The sequence below is a fragment of the Globicephala melas genome, chromosome 13 (assembly GCF_963455315.2).
Source record: "Globicephala melas chromosome 13, mGloMel1.2, whole genome shotgun sequence".
Lineage (NCBI taxonomy): Eukaryota > Metazoa > Chordata > Mammalia > Artiodactyla > Delphinidae > Globicephala > Globicephala melas.
In genome coordinates, this window is record NC_083326.1 from 66,132,826 (window position 1) to 66,154,139 (window position 21,314).

Sequence of the window (21,314 nt, forward strand, 5' to 3'; positions counted from 1 at the left end):
GGTGCTCCCTGGAGGGTCCAGTACCCCCATTTCCCTGGGGTGCGCGGGGACCCCTGCCCCTTCCCATCGCCCTTGCCTCTATGTTGTCGCCTCCCCGAGCTGGTTACTTTCCGCTCCCTGGGGCACAAAGCTTGGCGTGTGGCGGTTTGGGGGAGAGGATGGACGATGGCCTCGTATCCCCAGCTCTCCCGGGCGCGCAGCCCCTTCGGTTCAGTCAGTGAGCGGGGTCCAGAAGCAGCTCCGAAGGTTCGGCCTGCCCCCAGCCAGGACCCCGAGCCCTCTCTGGGGTTGGTAGCGCGGAGGCGCTTGCAGACGACTTCTGGGGATTTCGGGCATCGAAGGGGGGCTCCGAAGGGTAACCAACGCCCGCTCGACTTACGGGTGCACATCGCTGGCTGGGGGGCCCACATCTGCGCCCCTCGGTCTCCCCCCACCCCCCGCCCAGTCCGCTCTCCGCTACTCTTGGCGGGGAGGGAGGGGCAGTGGGAGCTGGTTTGCTGGCTAGGCGCTTCGTTTGCATTGGTCCGGGGGGGCTGAGACTGCAGCCCCCGGCCCCGCGGGCGGGGTGGCGAGGCGGGGGCCGGACGGGGGCTCAGTCTGCGCTAGCATTGGCGGAGCAGGGGACTGGGGAGGGGGGGCAGGAAGCGGGGGGGAGCGGAGCTGCGGGGGGGTGTGTATAAATAGGGAAGGGGGGACGTGCATCCTCGGCTGGGTGAGGGGGGGGCTCGGGACAAAGAAAGTGGAAAGTTTGCAGCGCTGGGCGGTCCGGGCCAGGGATTCGGGTGCGCACGTGCAGGGCCGGGGGCGCCGGGGGCCCCCCAACCCGAGCTCGCCGTTTCTTTTTTTTTCCTGCAAGCGGAGGGGGGGTGTTGTTGGTATCGCCCCCTCCTTCTCCTCCCCCCAGGGGTGAAAGTGCAAGAGGAAGTGCAGCCGCTGCCATCTTTCCTCCGCTCCGAACACACGGAGCCCAGGGCCGCAGCGCCGCCGCTCCGCCGCCGCCTTCGCTCGGCCCGGGAAAGGGCCCGCCCTACCGCTGCCGCCGCCCGCCCGCTCCAGCCTTCGCTACCGACTCCGCCCGCCAAGCTCTGGGACCCGGCCCGCGCTGCCGCCCCGGTGCGCGCCCCGCCGCCGCCTTAGCCTTAGCCTTTTGTTTCCTCCGCTCCGGCGCCCCCGCCCCGGCTCGCGCTTTGCAGGGGACGCAGCGCGCGCCCCCAGCGGGCCCGGGTAAAACCGCGGCGCGCGCGCCTGCGCGACAAACCCCTCCTCCTCCTCCCTGCGCGCGCGCGCGCGCGCTCCCCCTTGGCTGCGCGCCGGCGCCGCCTGGCGGGCGGGAGGGGAGGTGGCAGGCGCGTTTGCGGGAGGGGCGCACCTCTGTGCTCGCGTACCCCCCAGAGGTAGACCGAGAAGGGGAGGCGGGCGGGCGGAGAGGAGAGAGGAGTGCACGATCCAGCAGGGGTGGGGGCAGCTATGTGGGAGGTGGTGTGCCCTGCCTTCTAGACAGTCCGATCCGGGCAGGGGGTGTGTGCGCTCCGCGCACCTGCGAGACTACAGAGCCCCGGGCCGGCACGTGTGGGGAGTGTAGACACGTTCGTTGCACCCCGCTTCTTGCTGCCTAGGGGAAGGGAGTGGGGCTGGCAAGTGACGCGGCCCGGTTTGTGGGGAGGGGGCGGCGGCCATGGAGCGAGTGAACGACGCTTCCTGCGGCCCGTCGGGCTGCTACACCTACCAGGTGAGCAGACATAGCACGGAGATGCTGCACAACCTGAACCAGCAGCGCAAAAACGGCGGGCGCTTCTGCGACGTGCTCCTGCGGGTGGGCGACGAGAGCTTCCCAGCGCACCGCGCGGTCCTGGCTGCCTGCAGCGAGTACTTTGAGTCGGTGTTCAGCGCCCAGTTGGGCGACGGCGGAGCTGCAGACGGGGGTCCCGCTGACGTGGGGGGCGCAGCGGCGGCCCCGGGCGGCGGGGCTGGGGGCAGCCGGGAGCTGGAGATGCACACCATCAGCTCCAAGGTGTTCGGGGACATCCTGGACTTCGCCTACACTTCCCGCATTGTGGTTCGCCTGGAGAGCTTCCCCGAGCTTATGACGGCCGCTAAGTTTCTGCTGATGAGGTCGGTCATTGAGATCTGCCAGGAAGTCATCAAACAGTCCAATGTTCAGATCCTGGTGCCCCCTGCCCGGGCTGACATCATGCTGTTTCGTCCCCCTGGGACCTCGGACTTGGGTTTCCCTTTGGACATGACCAATGGGGCAGCCTTGGCAGCCAACAGCAATGGCATCGCAGGCAGCATGCAGCCTGAGGAGGAGGCAGCTCGGGCGGCTGGTGCAGCCATTGCGAGCCAAGCCTCCCTGCCTGTGTTACCTGGGGTGGACCGCTTGCCCATGGTGGCCGGACCCCTGTCCCCCCAACTGCTGACTTCCCCATTCCCCAATGTGGCATCCAGTGCCCCTCCCCTGACTGGCAAGCGAGGCCGGGGCCGCCCAAGGAAGGCCAACCTGCTGGACTCAATGTTCGGGTCCCCAGGGGGCCTGAGGGAGGCAGGCATCCTTCCATGTGGCCTGTGTGGGAAGGTGTTCACTGATGCCAACCGGCTCCGGCAGCACGAGGCCCAGCATGGTGTCACCAGCCTCCAGCTGGGCTACATCGACCTTCCTCCTCCGAGGCTGGGTGAGAATGGGCTACCCATCTCTGAGGACCCCGACGGCCCCCGAAAGAGGAGCCGGACCAGGAAGCAGGTGGCCTGCGAGATCTGCGGCAAGATCTTTCGTGATGTGTACCATCTCAATCGGCACAAGCTGTCCCACTCGGGGGAGAAGCCCTATTCCTGCCCCGTGTGTGGGCTGCGGTTCAAGAGGAAAGATCGCATGTCCTACCACGTGCGGTCCCACGATGGGTCCGTGGGCAAGCCCTACATCTGCCAGAGCTGTGGGAAAGGCTTCTCCAGGTGAGGAATGGTGCCCATCCCCCATGACTTGTCCTATTCCTAACTCATGGACTAGCTCCTCTCCAAGAGCTGGGGGTGTGAGACTTGCAGGGGGCTCACTTGACCTTGCAGGGCCATGTCAGGTTTGGGGAGAGTGTTTTAACGGCCCTGATTTTGAGATGATGTGGCCAAGAACTGCTTTCTCTTCCCTCAGGGAAGTTCTCTGGCACTAGGCGTGCCCTACCATCTCTCTTCCTTGGGGCCTGTGGGAAGGGGCCGGATTCCTCAGGCCGCAGCCACCGGGCCTCACCATTCTTCTCCCTGGGCTCCCTTTGTGTTTCGGGCACCAGACGAGGGGCCCCCTGTGGGGGCGGGAGGCCAGGCTCCTCCAGCGACTTTCCCCGCATGAATGGCCGCCGGGGGAGGGACCGAAACAAGTGCATCTGGGACTCCTTACGCTCCCATGCCTCCATGTCCCCCCGCACAGCACTGGCAATCCTGGGTCAGTAGACTCCGGCCTTGCCTCTCACAGCCCTGGGATCACGGGGCACAGAGCTGGGCACCCAGAGTCTCTTCTGAACAGCAAAGCCTTTGATCTGCTCTGACCTGGTGGCTCCAGAGCCCACCTGAACCCACAGATCCCCTTTATGTTCACTGGACAGAGAGGAAGGAGGGCAGGATGTCGTTTTAGATTGACTTTTTAGTGAGCCTGATAAGGAACTGAAGACTTGTCTGCAAGCAGAGGGTTGTTTTTCCTCTTAAGAGAATATTCAGAATAAAAGGCTCGTTTTAACTTGCCTGGGTACTGAGGGCCTTGTGTGTATGAACGTAGGAATGGAAAACTCCCTCAGAGGGGCCCCAAGCAGGAACCAGTCGTACCGGTCAGGCAGCCCCTGCCCACCTGCTCTGTCGGGCATCTGGTTTACCAGCCCAGCTGGGGGCTTAAGGCTTCATCCCTTGGCCTCTGGGGACTGAATTCCATCCGGGTGGCATTCATTGGCTGCTGTGGTGGGAGAGGCTGGGGGAGGGGAATGCTGAGTTTCTACGGGGCTTTAGTCTGGACAATGAATCACACATACCCCCTCCCGGAAAGGCTGCAGCAAGGCAGCCCAGTCTCATTCTAAAGTCCCCTCCTTGGGTCCTAGAAATCATTGAGTTTCTGGTGGGGGGAGGCGGGTAGGCAAGGTCAGAGACAAATGCTCACTCCCCTTCCCCCTCTAGAGAAATCCAGGGCAGAGAGGCCTGGGCCTCAGGAGCCAGAGCTGGGTGGTGACTTTTCTTTGTCATGCTGGGGTGGGGTGAGGGAGTCCTCTCCAGCCTTGTCGGGGCAGGGGTCTGGCCAAGCTTGTAGCCCCCTTTCTTAAGGTCTTGTTTTAAAGTCTCTTTTGGTTCTCTTTTCTAGGCCTGATCACTTGAACGGACATATCAAGCAGGTGCACACTTCTGAGCGGCCTCACAAGTGTCAGGTAGGGGCTGGGCCGGGGCAGAGATGGGCTGAAAGAGAATGCTGCTGTCCTCACAGCTACGGCCATGAGCCAGCTGCTGTGCGTGCTGGGCTGGCTGACTGACCACCGCTGTGCACACCTCCCCCTCTGTCCCCCCACCGTCTGTCTGCTCTTCTCCTTTGTTCTCCCCCAGCCCCCTCCCTCCCACCGCTGATGTCCCCTCCTTCCTGGTCGCTGGGTCCTGGTTCCCAACCCGTCTCTGTCTTTGCTCTGTTGCTTGGCTTTCCTCTCCTGGCGTTTGCCAGCTCCTTGGATGGTGGGCCACATTGGACAAGTGTCGTCCTGGGGGCACTGGCACCCCACTGGGTCCGGCTTCTGGTTCCCAGCAGTTTGCAGGGGCCACCGTGGGGTGGGAATGGCTTCTTAAGGGCTCCTGGTGGTCCAGCCAACAACTCTTCCCCTTGTATGCCCAGCAGCCTGACCTGAGTTGGAGCTGCTTCTGGGTCCCCTCAGCTCAGAGCACCAGGCCGCAGGGGTGGGGGTGAAGGAGGCAGGGAGTGGTGCGATCACTGGCACCTGCTTAACCCATCCTGAGCCACGTGTGCACACAGCCAAGGGCTTCTGAGAACTGGAAAGCGAGGTGGTTTCCTGTCCTTGAGAGCTCTTTGTGTAGCAGTAGGTAGGGGAGGCTGGGCAAGATTCTCACCCTTGGTTTGTCTGCTTGAACAGTATCTGGGGGCTCTGTGATGCCCAGAAAATTGAGCTTCCTCTCCTGGCCACTGAGCATTCCTGTGTGGGTGGAAAACACACTTCTATCTTCTCCTTGGTCGTACCCCCTTTCCTGGGCCAAGTTCCTACCATCTGAGTGGGAAACAGAGTTGTGGGGTGTTTACTGCAACGTCTGATGGGGTGACCTGCTTCTCTTTATCCTGTTGGTGGCAAGGAGGAGGGTCTGGGGAGACCGATAATAGGGAGGGATGGACGGACGTGCTGTAGGTGGGGCAGAGAGCCCCCAGGGGCCAGGTGCGGTGGTGTTCCCAGATGGCCAGGAGACCGGGGGTGGGCCTGCTGGGATGCGCCTGTGCCTCGCTGCCTCCTCTCCCTCTGTCTCTCATCACGGAGCACATTCTGACTCTCCCAGGTAGTGTGCTGAGCAGCCCAGCAGAGTAGGAGGAGCCCAGAGGGCAGTGGGGGCATGCCCGGTGGCCTGGGGGGGTAACCTGCACTCTCTGCCCTTTTTCCAGGTGTGGGTTGGGAGCAGCAGCGGCCTGCCGCCCCTGGAATCTCTTCCTAGCGACCTGCCATCATGGGACTTTGCCCAGCCTGCTTTGTGGAGGTCGTCCCATTCGGTTCCTGACACCGCCTTTTCCCTTTCTCTAAAAAAATCCTTCCCAGCCCTCGAAAACCTGGGCCCGGCACCCTCCAGCAACGCTCTCTTCTGCCCAGCCCCGCCGGGCTATCTGAGGCAGGGTTGGACTGCCCCAGAGGGCAGCCGGGCCTTTACCCAGTGGCCTGTGGGCTAGCCGGGGCCTCCCGAGAGGGTTTTCTGTGGAGGGGAACGGCAGTGGCAGTGGTCTGAGCCCCCTGCTTTTGGGAGAGGCCAGCAGAGTGGTCCCTGCCCACCATGCCCAGCTCCTCCCTGGGTGACTTGGACTCTTTCCCAGCTCAAGGACCCCAAATAGGGGTAGCAAAGGGCTCCTTCCTGGGTCCTCCCCATGGTCTCCACGTTTCTTTCTGGGCTCTCTTGCCTTGTTTTCCCTCTTTAGCAGATGGTACCCCTGGGTGTCTGACCTTGCCTGGAGGTTGATGCTTTCCTAGGAACTAAGCCACTGGCTTACATGCTTCCCCTCCCCTGGCATCACCTCCCCTAAGGGGTTTCTAGAATGGGGCCTGGCCACCCCTCCCCCCACCCTGGGAGTGAATCCTCCTCCAGAGGAGAGGAGACTCCGGCGCAACTCCAACTGGGCCAACCGTGCTGCCCTCGTCCCTTCCCACTCACACAGGTCCGCTTTCATTTCTGGCTTGTGAATTAGACTTTTGTGGTTTTGAGGTTTATTAGCAGGTCTGCTCAGGAACTAGATTAACCAGTAGCTTTACATTGGGTCATCCCAATATATGGCTTTGGGTGCTGATAAAGCAGATGTAGACCTCCGTCGGATCCCAGTGGTGTGCCCTTCAGTCCCCGCGGGCTCTGCGGGGATAATAGGAGTGATGATAAAAGTTTTCATTCTAACATTTGAGGCTTTGTGTGTTTTGTCCTTGGTCTGTGTCATAACACTGACATCACTGTCCCTTGGTGTATGAGCCTGCTCCTGCCCTGCCCCTCCGACACACACTCTCACAAGCCTGCTGGCCCTGCCTCCAGCCCCACAGCCAGAACTCCCCTAACAGTGACCTGGCAGGTGCAGGTGAAGACGTGCTGCCTCTCAGGCTCTGAGCTGGCTGGCCAGGTGTGCCTGGGCTTTGTTAAACAGCTGGGGCATCTGTTTTGCATGGTGTGTCTGCTGAAAGTATCAGAGGTGAAGAGACAGCTCTCTGGGAGTTGGTTCCTTTAGCCCCTGGCAGAGTTGGGCATGGGCCATACCTCTCGGTCCCTCCTGATGCCACAGAGGAGACAGTAGGGGCCAGTTACAGAGACGGGTGCCACAGCTTGAGGGGAAAAGCCCTCCGAACGTGGGCGCATGGGGGCTCAGGCTTGGCAGTGACACGCAAGTCTCCTTGGGGTTTGGCCTCAGTGTGCTTAAATGGCCCAGATGTCCCAATGCTGCTCGATCTGTGAGTGCTGTGGGCTGGGACATTGACCCCAGATGGAGTTCATCCTGAAGCCGAGAGGCTAGAACAGCTCAGACCTCTCCCATTGCTCCCAGTGGCCCCACTTCTTGGGGGCTGGTTGGGGGGTTTGGGCTGGAGGGATAACTCATTAGGAATTGAAATGGGAATAAGGGAGCTGACACCCTTGAGAAGAAGGGTGTGACAGCAAGGGTATGACAGCAAGGCCCATGGTGCTAAGCCCACATGCATTGCCCTCAGACTTTTCCAAGGGTACGGAAAAGACTACTTAAGATACCCCCTGAGGCTGCCAGGCTCAAAGGCCACCAAGAGTAGGTGTGCACCGGTGCCCCTGGTACCACTGAGGCCCCATTCCTGAGCTGTTCAACCCTTGGGAAGAAAAGCATTCGGAAGTCTGGGACGGGGAGAAACTGGCAGGGAGGGAAGGGAGCCTGGCTGGGGCTCAGTGTTGAGTGGTGATGAACCTCTCTGGGGGCTGGGCCAGGACCTGGCAGGTGCGCCTCCAGCAATAGCAGGCTGCCTGTGCGCAGGGCTGGGGGCGAGGCGGCCGTTCCCAGCACCACCGGCGATTGATTGGGGTGCTGATCTTGTCAGGGTCCCTCTGCCTTCTCCCTGCCTCCAGGACAGGAAGTGTTTTTCTCTTGAGTGGCCCCAGCATGGAGGTTCCGGGCACCCCCTTCTTTGAGATCCATCTCTCTCCTCAGCCTTTCTCTCCTTTCTCTCCTGGGTTAAGTGACGAGGCCTTTTATGTTTGGTGTTGTCTGAACTTCTGGCAGGCCTAGACTCGGACTTGGGCACTTTCACAGTTCAGAAAGCCTTGGGTACTCCAGCCACAAAGGGTCAATCCTGGCACAGAGAAGCCAACCACCATTTCAGCTTGGCTTTGTAACACAGTGATAGTTTTTGTTGCATTTGTGTTTCGTTTTGTTTTGTTTTCCCAGCAGCAGATTTACATTCCTAATTATGTTTGCTCAGGCTAAAGTTTGCTTTCATTCCTTGAGAGATAATCAATGGAGGACAGGGTGGGAGAACTCAGCCTGGTCTGCAGCTTTAATTTTGCTTAGCTAATCCCCCAAATGGATAATCCACTTGTGGATAATTGAAGTCTGGCTGTCCATTATCTTTCGTTAGCAAAGTATGACAGGCAGTGCTTTAAGGGACACATCCCAAAAGAAAGTTGGCAAGAGAAACAAGGCATCTCTTTCACATCCCTCTAGTGGCACCCTCTCCCAGGGGCCACAGAAGGTGGGATCCTGAATGTGTGCTTTCAGCTGCATTTTCGTAACACCTGGTCCATGGTTGGCTCCTTTGAGTTCTGCGGTGTAGACCACACTGCCTCTCGCCATTGTGGCGGTGGTCCTCAAGTCGCTGTCTGGCCAAGCCGGCTCCCGTCCCCAGATAAATCGACAGGTGCACCCCTATCTCCCGCAGGTGTTCACGGCACCCCTTACTCTGGTTTACAGTCTGGTGGGGCTGGGGAAAGATTCAGTTTTCCACCCACTGTGGCCTATGATTGGGTCACAAGGTCCCTGCCGGGGGGCCCACCTGTGGCCATGAGACCAAGCACCCATGGTGCTTTCTGAGTCACCTAAGTGCTCAAGTTTCCCTGCACAGAACCTGTCACCTCTATCAGGACAGCCCTGGCTACCAAGCACACTGATAAAAACTACCCACACCTTTTACCAGAAGCTACCTCTGCTGAGGCTGGAGGTGGTAAGAACACATGCTCAGGGGCTGGTTCTCAGTCCAGCTGCCCCGAGTCCTCTCAGGACCTCTGTCTGCCCGGCTGTAAATCGGGGAGGAGGGGAATACCCCAGGGTGGCCAGGAGGATCGGGAGGGCACTGGCCCGGCAGTGGCAGGGTGTTGCTTTCTCTAGTAGCTGAGCCCTGTGCTTTGTGCAAATTACTCTCTAAACTTAGCTCCCTCATTTGTCAGATGAATAAACTCAATATATAAAACATGAAAGCAGTACACTTGACCCTTGAACAACACGGAGGTTAGGGGCGTCGACCCTCCGAGCAGTCAAAAATACACATACAACTTAGTGTCGGCCCTCTGTGTATGTGATTCTTCCACGTCCGCGGTTCCACATCTGCGGGTTCAGCAAACTGCAGATGGTGTACCACCTACCATAGTATTTACTGTTGAAAAAGATTCGCATATAAGTGGACTCATTCAGTTCAAACCCTGGAAAACTGTTCAAGGGTCAACTGTATTTTGTTAGCATAAATTGTTCTATTCGAATGCGTAACATTTATTCAAAAGATAACGACTAAGAAGAGCTCAGCTGGTCCTGATGCAGACATTTGGGGTTGGGGTAGCAACCACGGTGTCTTCTACCTCCACAGCATCGAATGCATTTGTTTCTCACTCTGATTGTACAGTAAAGCAATAGATAGACGTTGTACATGGTGACAGTGTTCAGACGCTTACCTTAAGGTCTCAGGATCTGTTTCTGTTCAGTGGAGCCACAGGAACACCCCCATTCTAGCCAGTTAACGGGGTGGCGGGTCTTCAGTGGGTTAACGTTTGGTCTGTGATGCAATTAAAGGTGAATGTTGCTTTCTCTTGTGGCTCTAAAATGGTAAACACAGGTACAGAGAAAAGAAATGAGTCAACCTTGACTAGAACTCCTGAGACATGTCCATGGATCCAAAATAGTGAAGGTCACCAGATTCAACTCTCCTGAGGGCTTTCCCGACATTCCGTGACCTCCAAGGCTGGGCAGCCATGCAGGCCTGGGCTGGGGGAGAGATGTTGGGGGTAGACCCAGGGCTGAGACGGAGTCAGGGGACCCGGGGCTGCCTTCCCAGGGTGTGGTACTGACTGCAGCTCCTGGCCGGTGGGGTGAGAGCACGGCCTGCCTCGAGGGCCACCGTGAGGATGCACTGCATGCGACGAAGGGCTCTGAAGGTGAAGTCTGGGGCCTGCCTGGCACAGTGGGGGGCACTGGTCAGTGCAGGGTGGTGCCATCCTTGTTGGCACCAGCACTGGGGTTCCACAGATGCCCCCGGAGCCTCCGGCCCTCACTCTCTGCTAATTTTCACATTCGCAAAATTGACACTGTCACTTTATGGGCTGCTTTCTCAATACAAACACACACGGATATTATGAAGAGTAATCTCTGTGTTCTGTCCTGCCTTTCCTTTCCATTTCCCTGTGGCCACGATTAATGTCGCTTTTGAATAAAGTGAGTAAATTGGATTCTTTGTATAAAGTAACCAGGGGAAACCCAGGGTGGAGAAGGTGAAGACTGTTCCGTTTATATGCCAATAGCTCTTCTGTAAATTCACTTACAGCCAATGCAACAAACATCAGTTCTTAAATGTTTAAGAATGAAAAGCCCCTAGCTCTTTTGTTTTGCAGAACTCAGCCTGCCATGTAATGTGCATGTTGGGGGCCAGTGGGAACCAGTCATCCTAGCTCAGGGGTCCTGTGGGGAAGACCATGGGGAGTAGGAGCGGCTTACTTGGCATCTGGGGAGGAAGCCTGGCCGCATTCTGAAGTTCTCTTACACAGCGAGTCCCTGTGTTGGCCGGAAATGGCTTTGTGCCACAGTGTGCTCGGTAGGGAGTCGGATGTGGACGCCAGCTTTTACCTCACCCCGTTTTCCTTTCTGCCCTCAGACCTGCAATGCTTCTTTTGCCACCCGAGACCGTCTGCGCTCCCACCTGGCCTGTCACGAAGACAAGGTGCCCTGCCAGGTATGCGGGAAGTACTTGAGGGCAGCGTACATGGCAGACCACCTGAAGAAGCACAGCGAGGGGCCCAGCAACTTCTGCAGTATCTGTAACCGAGGTAATCTCCCTGCTACTCCCTCATGTCCAGGGGATGGGCCTGAGCCCATGTGGGAGGCCGGGGGGTGTCTGACCACCCTGCTTCAGGCTCCACTCTGCACGGCCAGCCCTCCCTCCCTTCCCACTGAGCGATAAACACCTTATCCCCCAGCCAGCTGTTTGTCACCCTGTCCTTTCCAAGAAACCTGGGGTGCTTGGAACAGGAGTTGCCAGGAGCTCAGCAAGTGAGAACAGCAGAGAGTGTTGTTCCCAGGCTTGGGCCCATGACACACCTGCTGCCCAGGGGGCAGGATGGATGCACTGAACTACTGAGGTTGGGAGTCATTAGGCCCCAAGAGGTGGGAGAATGAGGGGTCCTGCTCAAGAGCTTTGCTGGCTGATCCACTGGCACGTGAAAGTCAGCAGCCAGGTAAGGACGTCGAGTCTGGAGATGGACAAGGGCCGAAACTCTCTAGCACAAATGGTCGGAAGAGCCCAGGCCCAGGTAGATTGTGGCCTTGATGAGAGCGGAAAGTGGCAGGTGCTCTGAGCAGGGCAGCATGCTTGCGGCTGAGGTTGGCCTAGGTGGCATCTGTGGCCCTGGTGTTGTGTTGGATGAAGTCTGTCCTGTCCCTGAGCTTCTGCCAGGGCTCGTTGGCTGCTAGAAGGGCTGAGGTTCGTGTTTTGCAAGCAGCGTCAGTGGAGGAGGCTGCGCCTTATCTGCTGAAGGAGTTGGGGCAGCTGTCTGGTGAGCGTGAGGATGCTTCTGCATGGTGCGCTTGCTTTGGCCAGGTGGGGACGTGGCTGGAGAGTCCTATCTCCTGGGACACTCATGTCGCAACACTTCTGGAAGTCTTGAGTGTGGCTTAGTGGATTGAACACTAAGCCAGGAGGCAGGGGACCCAGGGTTTAGCTGGCCCCTCCCACCTCACCCTCCTGTGTGACCTTGAACTCTCCCTTCCCCTCTCGAAGGCTCAGTCTCTTCACCTCTAAACGGGGTTGAGAACATCCCCCTTGCCCACCTCACAGGGCTGCTGTGAGGATCCCAGGAGACAAGGTAGGTGAAAGTTCTCTGAACCCTGCAAGCAGCAGCACACTTGGGAGGCCCTCCTTACACTTTGTAACTGTCAGGAAAGACACAGCTCGCTGACACTCTGCTTTGGACCAGGTGCAGCCCTCCTGCAGTCCTTGGCTGGAAACTTTGCGTCCTGTGCTATCTCCACATGCCCTGAGGTTGCTGGTGGAGGGAGCCTGCTGAGTGGCTGGGTGTTCTCTTGGTGCCCTGAGCTGGGTTCCTCCCGGGGACTGCACACCTGGGGTTTGCCTTGAAGGCCATTCGATGTCAACGTTTGTACCACCAGGAAACCTGCTGTGGAAGCAGGGAGGTGGTCAGAAAAGCTGCTTAAGCATCTGTCCTATTTTCTGATATGTCAATAGAGCCCTTTCTGGCAGGAGCTTCCTCCGGGGAGCTGGCAGTGGGGCTGTGTGTGGAAAGAGCTATCAGGCTGTGGCTGCCCAGCTCTAGGAAGAGATGGTTCCTTGTCTTGCTTCATCCCGTGGCTTCCTGACCGCGCCCCCAACTAACTCGAGACCTGCTGCGACGGTGCTGTCAGCGGGCGTACTGTCGGGGTTTCAGGGTTGAAGTTCTCAGCCTGAGAGTTGGGGTCAGAGACCAGAGGCGGTAAACCAGTTAGGGCGGAGGAGGACGCCAATGAGGAAACAGAGATAAAGCCTGGATTACAAAGTGGCAGGGAGCTGAGTGGGGGACCCAGGGCCACAGCCCCTGTGGGCCCCACTCAGGAGGAAAGAAAAGCTGCGAGCAGCCGGGAATAGCAGGGAACGTCGACCCAGTTAGGAGACAGCTGATGTGGCAAAGCCCACAACTATTGTACATCAGGATTTGTTTTCCCTGGGCTGGTAAAGAGGACTTGGGCAGCAGCCACAGGCCATGTGGCCAGGGTGGGGGTGCCTGGAGAGTAGAACCAGAGCCCACCTTTCCTCAGAAAAGCCAATGCGAGATCTGGGTCGTAAGCAAAACAGCTTTGGGGGAATTCCCTGTCAGCCCAGTGGTTAGGACTCTGTGCTCTCGCTGCCTAGGGCCTGGGTTCAGTCCCTGCTCAGGGAAATAGGATCCCACAAGCCGCGTGGCCAAAAAAAAAAAAAAAAAAAACCCCAAAAGCTAAAACAGAAAAACCCAGCTTTGGGTCCCAGAGTCGGAGCAGAAAGTCCCATTCCTCCAAGAAGACAGAAGAGGGCTCTAGTCTAAACCACCCTGGATCCTCAGAAGGAAGAGAAAACAATTTTGCTCTTCATCAGAAGAGAAGGAGCAGGATTCTACCTCTGGACTCATTTCTTCTGCAGAAATGGGAAAAGACGCCTCCCTTCCCCTCCAAAAAAGAAGAGGAAGGGGAAGGCAGTTTTTCCAGGAAGAGGATAGATCGCCAAAGACACTGAGACACTGGAATCAGAATGCAGGACGCTCTGGGCCGTCCTTTCAAGGCTGTGACTACAGGAGGAGCTGCAGGAATAAATGGATGTTCTCTCTACAAGGGTTCAAGCAAAGGCTAACGTTCAGCCAGCCGGTTAGCGGGTGAGACAGGATCAGATGAATTTCCAGGTGCCCTGATATCCTCCAGTCCCAGCAGTTCTTAAGCAATCAGCTTAACCACCCATCCATCTGCCTACTTTCAGCCACACAAACAACTCTTGCCTGTGAAGAACGGGAGAGAGGAGATGCAGCCGGTGGTCCAGCCCCACACTGGAGACAGATGACCTTGTCTTTGTCCTGGAGACATATCAGGACGTAGACCATCCTATCTGCAGAGAAGATAACTTGCAGTGGGAGGAGTATGATGGTTACAAAAGCCTGTTTCCGACGTTCAAGTTGAGGAAATCAGTTGAGTTGAACAGTGGGAAGGACTTGGTAGATTGCCACGATTTCCCTTCTTTTTAAGTTTCTGTAGCAGGGTCTTTATGTAGATGTGTATGTACTGGTGTGAGGGAGGAAGCGGGAAAGCGTATTGGAAATCGGTCTTTGACCGAGACAACACTTGCACTCAAATATCTGCTTAAAAGGTAGAGAAAGCCTTCTCTCCAGCCAGAGGCAAGCGCCAGTGGTAGACGCAGACAGCCTGCCGTCCCCTGGACTGAGCTGACCCAAGCCTACTTGGTGCCCCCCCTCCAGCACGGCTCAGTTGGGCACAGCCCCACCAAGGTGTGGACAAGAAGAAGGCCGTCCCTGACCCCTGCACAGATGTGGAAGCTGCCAAGGAGGGTTTGCTTCCAGAGTGCGAATTACAGCACACCAGGCAAGAAAATGCAGTGGAGAAGCAGTAGCCTCGTGGTAGCATATTCTCCGTATCTGGAGCGTGAGAGAGGGTGGCCCGTCGGTGGTGGTGGAGTCACGTGTGTGCTCAGTGTCCCCATCACTCTGATGCTTGTAGAAAGCTTCCTCTTTGGTTCTTGGTTAATCAGTGGTGAACAGGCAGGTGAGTTTAGAATTCTGGCCAAATGTGTCTGGCTTCAGAGATACGTTCACAGAAACTCGGCTTCTGTTTTACCCCAAAACTTGGCTGCTGAGCTGCTCTGTGTTTAAATTCTGGGCTTTAGGTGGCAACTGTGGATCCACGCCTACCACCCGCCATGTGGTTTTGCTATAGATAGTAAGTAGTCTGCAGCTGGGGCAGCGTCAAGGGGACCCTGCCACGTGGTCCCCAGACCATTTTTCGGGAGAAAACAGTGAGTTTTCATTGAGCATCTGCTGTGTTCCCCAGCACAGCTCTTCCCACAAGGAGTAAACATAATAGTTCCTGGTGCTCCTTCCCTCCTTTACCGTCCCTCTTGATTGCAGTGGCCCTGCCCTGTGGAGAGAGCTTCAAACCAGTTCAGAGGGCCCCGCAAGGGATTAAAAAACAAAGAAAAAAATTCCCTTCTAAAGTGGTATCATCGCATCAGTTGGAAAGTCCTGATATTTCTGTTGGTTGCCAGGGCTGCAGCGCCATCCATGGGGCAGGGCTGAGATCCTCTGTCCTGTGAGTCTCATCTGCTCCTTCCTGACCACAGCCTCCCTCCGAGGAGTGTTTATATGGGACCCTCGTAAGTCAGTCTGTCCCCTGCTTGGCCCCAGGCAGACCACTTGGTCACAGCGCAGGACATCGTGCTCTACTAGGCAGGGCAGGACAGCAGCATCTGGTCCAGGAGGGTCTTCTTTGTCAGGAAAGGAAGGAAGATTCACCCAGCCCCCCATTTCCCTCCAGAACCACCAGCTGCTACCATCGGGGGGATGTTTGTTGAATAAGATTCCCACATGGCAGCCTGTCTACCCGCAGCTTTCATTCTAATCCACCAACATGGCAGAGAAATACAGGAATGTAAATGGTGATAATGGAGCCTACTGCAAAAGTTGAAGGGATGTTTCTAGGGCCGGGACCAAGACACAGAGACTATTAGAGAGTCTGCCCAGTGGTGAAGGACCACGTGGTGGCACGTGGTCCTGGGGTTAGAGTCCAGGCTCTGCCATTTAGCAGCTGTACATATGGCTGCAAAGCACAGAGCGATGCATGTGGTGCGCTGGGCCTGCACACCTCTGTCACTCCCTGAAGGTGACCTTTATTGTAGTTCCAGTAGCATTTGAAAGCCCAGGCCAATTCAGACTTTCTTCGAACAAGTCTTGTGCAGACATTACACAGTACTCTCCAGCCTCTGGCCCATTAGTAGTGGATCCCACTGCTACCCCGTGACTGTAATTTAACGAGGGAATGAAAGGACCCGAGAAAAAAAAAAGAAAAAAAAAAAAGAAAGGACCCGAGGATGTGTCAGCTGCATCTGGAGTGGACTAAAGGGACACCATCTAGGCATAGCGCCCCAAGTGGGCCTTTTGCCGAAAAGTTTTGGTTCCTGCCGAAGGCACTTTTGGATCCTTGACTGTGGGAGGATTTGATGTCCCAGCTCCTTCCTGCGGAAACCCAAGTGGAAATCCTTTGACTGGCCCACCTGGTTCCATCTCCTCAGACTCGTGGCTGCTGTGGAAATTGGCCCGAGATCACTCTTCCCAGCCCGAGGCATCTCGAGGCTCAAACTGACTGGAGCATCTGGGTGGGTCTGGAGCAGATCCCAGAAGGTTGGATTGCCCCTCCCCCCAAATAAAGACAAGGATTGTGCCTATTTCTTCTTCCTTAAGTGAACCTGTTGGATCCTCCAAAACCGAACCAAGAAGACCACTGTGAATAAGAGATGACTGCACACCCCCTTTAACATAACTTTCTATTTTCATTGTTCTTCAAAAGGTCTAAACAGTTACTAAACCCAGTTATTCTGAAGGTGAGAAAGTTTGCAAAATAGAGCATGTCTTAACAGGTAGAAGAAGGGGGACTCCTGGAGGCATTTCTTTGGGATTTCATCTTGCCTCCGTCTGGCTTCTTGCGCAGATGGTTTGCCTTCACACGTGTTCAGCCGTGTTCTGCCGGCTGGAGTCCCGTGGCTGCCCTGGAGCCCCATGTACTTTCCCGACAGCATTTCTAGCCGTGGTCCCTGTAGCTGGTCTGGGACTGTGGACCATCCGTTCAGACCACTTGTTACTGAGGTGCCAAGCGAGCCGAGGTAGTTGGCCTCTGGCCCTGGCCAGAGTGGGATCTCAGGCCATCCCTCCAGGCAGCCTCCACAGCCTTGCAGAGCGGGCTCTGCAGAGAAGCCGACTCAAGGACAGTGCCACCCTCCCTCCTGAGCCAGGTGGCTCCTGTGGTTGCAGCGCCTTTGAGCCAAGGAGGGGCCCCTTCTAGGAGTGCTAGCCAGTGCGGCCAGAGGAGAGGCGTGGGGGAAGCAGAGAGGTGTCTGTGTGCCGGCTGCGGGATCTCATCTCCTTTTGTCTTGTTTAGGTTTCTCCTCTGCCTCCTACTTAAAGGTCCATGTTAAAACCCACCACGGTGTTCCCCTTCCCCAGGTCTCCAGGCACCAGGAGCCCATCCCGAATGGGGGAGCAGCGTTCCACTGCGCCAGGACCTATGGCAACAAAGGCAAGCGACCCCTTGCTCTGCACTTTGCTTCTCTGCGCAGGCTGTGTTGTGGGGGCGCTGGGCCGGGCGTGGGGAGGCGTGAAGGCTGCCGGCTTGCTGGCCGCCTCAAGGAGGCTTGAGATCTGAGTGGCAGTGGCCTCCAGGACAAAAGTCACAGTGGGGAATCTCACTCCAGGGCGGTGAGTGAGGCTTTAGGGCCCTGCCGAGATCCAGCCCCCGCCTCCTCTTCCCCAGCACCCTCCTCGCTCCTGGCCAGCCCCCACGTCCAGAGCCCTGCAGGGACGCCCCGGGCCCAGGGCAGGAAGAAGAGCCCTGCATGATGAGCCTCTGGGCCTGTCCATTGCCTGTGGCCCTTTAAGGATGGCGTGGAGCTGTGGCTGAATGCTTTCTTCTCCTTTGACCCTGTGGGCAGAGGGAGCCAAGGTCTGGCTTCCCCCTCGGTAGGGGTGGTTGGTTGCTGTGACCAGCCCTTTCCGGAGAGCCTCTGGCCGCGTTTGTGAGATGCATGGTGCCGACTCCGAGTTGGTTTGCGTAGAGCTCCCTAGGCCCCACCTCCACTTGTTGATTCGGGTTGTTCTGTGGTTTTTCAAGTCGTTGTTGCCTTGGGGATGACGCCAGGGGCTTGGCAGATGGCAAAGATGGCATGCTCCACGCTCCCATCACAGACTTCCCTTCCCGGCATGGCGCTCTGAACCCAGGCAGGAAGGAGCTCATTGTGGAGGCTTCACGTGTGGGCCGGGCAAGGCAGATCAGTGAGGGCTGTCTCGAGGACCACCTTGTTCTGGGCCCTGCGTAGGGACAGCTGGCCGATTGAGTTGTTTAGTTCCTTCTAAGCTGTGTGCTTTGGCAACTTGGCCTGGAAGGCTTCTGGCAGGCAGAGGCAGTGAGGGCAGGGCTTGTGTTTGCAGCGTTGGGAAAAGGACTGGCTCTGACTCAGCCGTCGATAGGGTCTGCCTGGGTTGAGGAGCCCGCGGCTCTGGTTCTGGCTTGCTAGGGTGCAGCCAGTCTGGTGCAGAGGTGAGGCCACTGGCGTACCTGCTCAGCATCATCACAACAGCTGTTTTACCCTCAGAGGCACCCAAGAGAGCACCTAGGAGCTGGGGGTCTTGGGTTGTCCTGGGTGGAGACAGAGGCGGTCCCCTCTCCATACCCTTCCTTGAAGCAGGCCGAGATGGTGGTGAGCAGTACACGTGCGCCTGCATGAAGAGTCCGCGGCGAGGGAGGCTGGCAGCCCCAGGCCCTGCTGTCTCACCCCTGTAGGCACGCCAGGCTCCCTGACTGACCAGCTGAACCTCTGTGGGTTCTGCTGGGCGGTGGCTGGCCATCGGCTGCCCTCCACGAGCCTGTGAGCTGGCCCCTGGCGACCCCTCCGAGGGGGCATCCCCATAGCCTGGCCTCACCGCTCCTCTGTGTTCTGTTTCCTCCTAGAAGGCCAGAAATGCTCACATCAGGATCCGATTGAGAGCTCCGACTCTTACGGTGACCTCTCGGATGCCAGCGACCTGAAGACGCCCGAGAAACAGAGCACCAATGGATCCTTCTCCTGTGACATGGCGGTCCCCAAAAACAAAATGGAGTCTGACGGGGAGAAGAAGTACCCCTGCCCCGAGTGCGGGAGCTTCTTCCGCTCCAAGTCCTACTTGAACAAACACATCCAGAAGGTGCATGTCCGGGCCCTCGGGGGCCCTCTGGGGGACCTGGGCCCTGCCCTTGGCTCGCCTTTCTCTCCCCAGCAGAACATGTCTCTCCTTGAGTCCTTTGGGTTTCAGATTGTTCAGTCGGCGTTTGCATCATCTCTGGTAGATCCTGAGGTCGACCAGCAGCCCATGGGGCCTGAGGGCAAGTGAGGCAGATGCTGCGTCCCCGCAGAAACGGCCACCGGGGACCGCTGAGAAATGCTGTGAATGCGGAGGGAAGTGGTGTCTTTGGGTTCTGTAGCTGAGAGATTTTTATTCGTTTTTAACTCCCCCTCCAGCCCTGTCACCCACCCCTAACCCCCAATGGTCTTTAGAAATAGATTCTCATCTGATACTCGGCAGAAATATCTGTGAGACCCGGTATGGGATGAGGGCAGAAAACACTACACAGGCCTCCAAGGCAACACCAGGGCTGGTTTCTCTAACAGGCGGAAGCTGGAGCTCCTGGTGCTCAGGCTTAGTGACCCCAATTCCACACCTGCACCTGACAGCATTCTGGGACCTCGGTGATTTTGGTCCCCTGCCCCTTCTCTAATCCCTCATTCCCCCTTCTCATCTCCCTCAAAAGATACCACAGTAGGGTCTCCGCCCACTTACACAATGCTGATGCCCAACTGTTTTTAAGGAAGCTGGAAGCCTACAGCATCCCGTGGACCATGGGGTGAGTGTCCTCTGAGAGCCCCCTGAGCTTGACCTTTGACCCGGAGGGCCCCAGACCTTTCTGAGCCCTGCTTGAAGGCTAGCATTTTGCCACTAGGACAAGCTTAGCAATCGAGGACACTCCTACCCCAAATTTCAGTTCTTAGGTGATTTTAACCATTCAACTTGCTGTTGGGTTTTAATTCTCTAATTATTATTATTATTGTTATTATTTTTTAGGACCAGTTGTAGTGAATTGCTACTGAAAGCTATCCCAGGTGATACAGAGCTCTTTGTAAACCGCAGTCACACGTTAGGGTTTAGGATTAAACTTTGTTTAGATGTACCATAATTAACTTGGCTAGTTGATTGTTTGGAGTCTATGGAAGAAATAGTTTTATGCAAAATTTTAAAAATGCCAGTCTGGTCAGGGAGGGAGGGGGTTTCAGTGCTGTTGGAAGGCAGGAGAGCTGGCAGGTGGGGACATCATACACCTCAGTTGTATCACACGTGAGCAAGCCAAGGTTGACCCTATGATGTGAGTTGATCTGATCAGACTGTATTAAAAATGTTAGTACGTTACTCTGCTTGCTCCCCTGAGTCTGTTTTTTTCTCTGGGACCCAGAGGGTGGGCAGTCTGTGCCCCTGCACCTGGGTGGGGTGGGATCCCAGGAGACCTCTCTTCCTCTTCACTGCACCAGTCCCACTGGGATTGACAGGTGGGTGCTTCCCCTGCAGACTCAGCTGCCACCATCCACCCACCCGCTCTCTCCTGGTCTTCACTGCTCTGTGCCCCAGACCCTGGGGTACAGTGGTGCATGGGACACCCTTGTGGAGCTTAAAGGGAGAGAGGGAACCAGTAAGCAGATTTAACCACAGAGTTCAGATAGGGAGACATCCAAGGAGAGAAACGGGCAAGGGAGGGATAGTGATGGCGGGAGAGCAGGTAGGTGGTCCAGGCTGGTGAGAGGTGGGGGTGGGACTCTGGAGGGAGACCTGGAGCCAGAGAGGACCAAAGAAGCTAGGACCTAAGGGGGGATGTGGGCAGGGAGAAAACTCTCAGGGCGGCTCTAAGAAGCTCAGCAACTTGAGTCCCCCCTAACCCTGTGCTACCCAGAGGTTAAGTAAAAGGCTGCTGTACCCTTAGTGTGAATGTATGAGGAGAAGGGGAAAGAGAACAGCAAACAGACAAGAAGTGAGCACAATGGAGAACTAATGGGAGCAAGAGTCAGAGCACGAGGGCACAGGCAGACTGTTGGCAGCCTGGGTGTCGAGGGAAATCCCGAACTAACAGATAGCATTTAAGCTCCAAACAGGTAGAAAAGAAAAGAGTGACAAAGGGGAGAAAAATAAACAGACCGGGAGGAGCAAACAAAGCACAAAATGATTTAGACCCACATTAATACTAGTAATAACATTGTTCTGGCTTAAAGGCAAAGACTGAGCTGGATGTCTTTTTTTTAATTGAAATATAGTTGACATACATTATGTCAGTTTCAGGTGTACTGCATAATTTGAGCTTTGCCTACATTAAGAAACCATCACCAGGGCTTCCCTGGTGGTACAGTGGTTAAGAATCCGCCTGCCAATGCAGGGGATGTGGGTTCAAGCCCTGGTCCAGGAAGATCCCATATGCCGCGGAGCAACTAAGCCCATGCACCACAACTACTGAGCCTGCGCTCTAGAACCCGCAAGCCACAACTGCTGAGCCCACGCACCGCAACTACTGAAGCCCATGCGCCTACAGCCCCGTGCTCCGCAACAAGAGAAGCCACCACAATAAGAAGCCCGTGCACCGCAACGAAGAGCAGCCCCCACTCACTGCAACTAGAGAAATCCGCATGTAGCAATGAAGACCCAACACAGCCAAAAATAAATAAATAAATAAAATTTTTAAAAATCTTAAAAAAAAAAACTATCACTAGCATAAGTCTAATAACCACCTGTCCCCATAAAAAGTTATCACATTACTGACCATATTTCTTGAGCTGTATATTACATCCCTGTGGCTTGTTTTATAACTGGAGGTT

At 56.5% G+C, this 21,314-nt stretch overlaps 1 protein-coding gene and 1 long non-coding RNA gene across 6 annotated transcripts in view; one reads left to right on the forward strand and one right to left on the reverse strand.

Annotated features, from left to right (window-relative positions):
* The first annotated feature begins 764 nt into the window (after positions 1-764).
* On the forward strand, positions 765-19,858 carry PATZ1 (POZ/BTB and AT hook containing zinc finger 1). 5 transcript variants are annotated; one of them, XM_060310494.1, is made up of 5 exons: positions 767-2,946; positions 4,328-4,391; positions 10,788-10,959; positions 16,811-16,948; positions 18,380-19,858. In XM_060310494.1, exons 1-5 carry the CDS (start codon positions 1,676-1,678, stop codon positions 18,793-18,795), a joined length of 2,061 nt encoding a protein of 686 aa, XP_060166477.1. In that variant the 5' UTR covers positions 767-1,675; the 3' UTR covers positions 18,796-19,858. The 5 variants fall into 5 exon arrangements, with proteins under 5 accessions (XP_030716716.1, XP_060166477.1, XP_030716713.1 ...); XM_030860853.2 differs by having other exon boundaries at positions 768-2,946; positions 18,377-19,858; XM_030860855.3 differs by having other exon boundaries at positions 769-2,946; positions 16,876-16,948; positions 18,377-18,560.
* Positions 8,999-21,314, reverse strand: part of LOC115855497 (uncharacterized) — a 34,753-nt gene continuing 22,437 nt past the window's right edge. Inside the window, exon 4 of the long non-coding RNA XR_004040465.2 lies at positions 8,999-9,737. This is a non-coding gene — a long non-coding RNA (uncharacterized lncRNA). The remainder of the gene's footprint in view (positions 9,738-21,314) is intronic.

Excerpts from the sequence above, each read along its gene's own strand:
- PATZ1 (XM_030860853.2), top strand. The coding sequence starts at position 1,676 with ATGGAGCGAGTGAACGACGCTTCCTGCGGCCCGTCGGGCTGCTACACC. Across the intron at positions 10,960-16,810 it reads CTGCAGTATCTGTAACCGAG|GTTTCTCCTCTGCCTCCTAC; the intron begins GTAATCTCCCTG and ends TGTCTTGTTTAG. Across the intron at positions 16,949-18,376 it reads CAGGACCTATGGCAACAAAG|AAGGCCAGAAATGCTCACAT; the intron begins GCAAGCGACCCC and ends GTTTCCTCCTAG.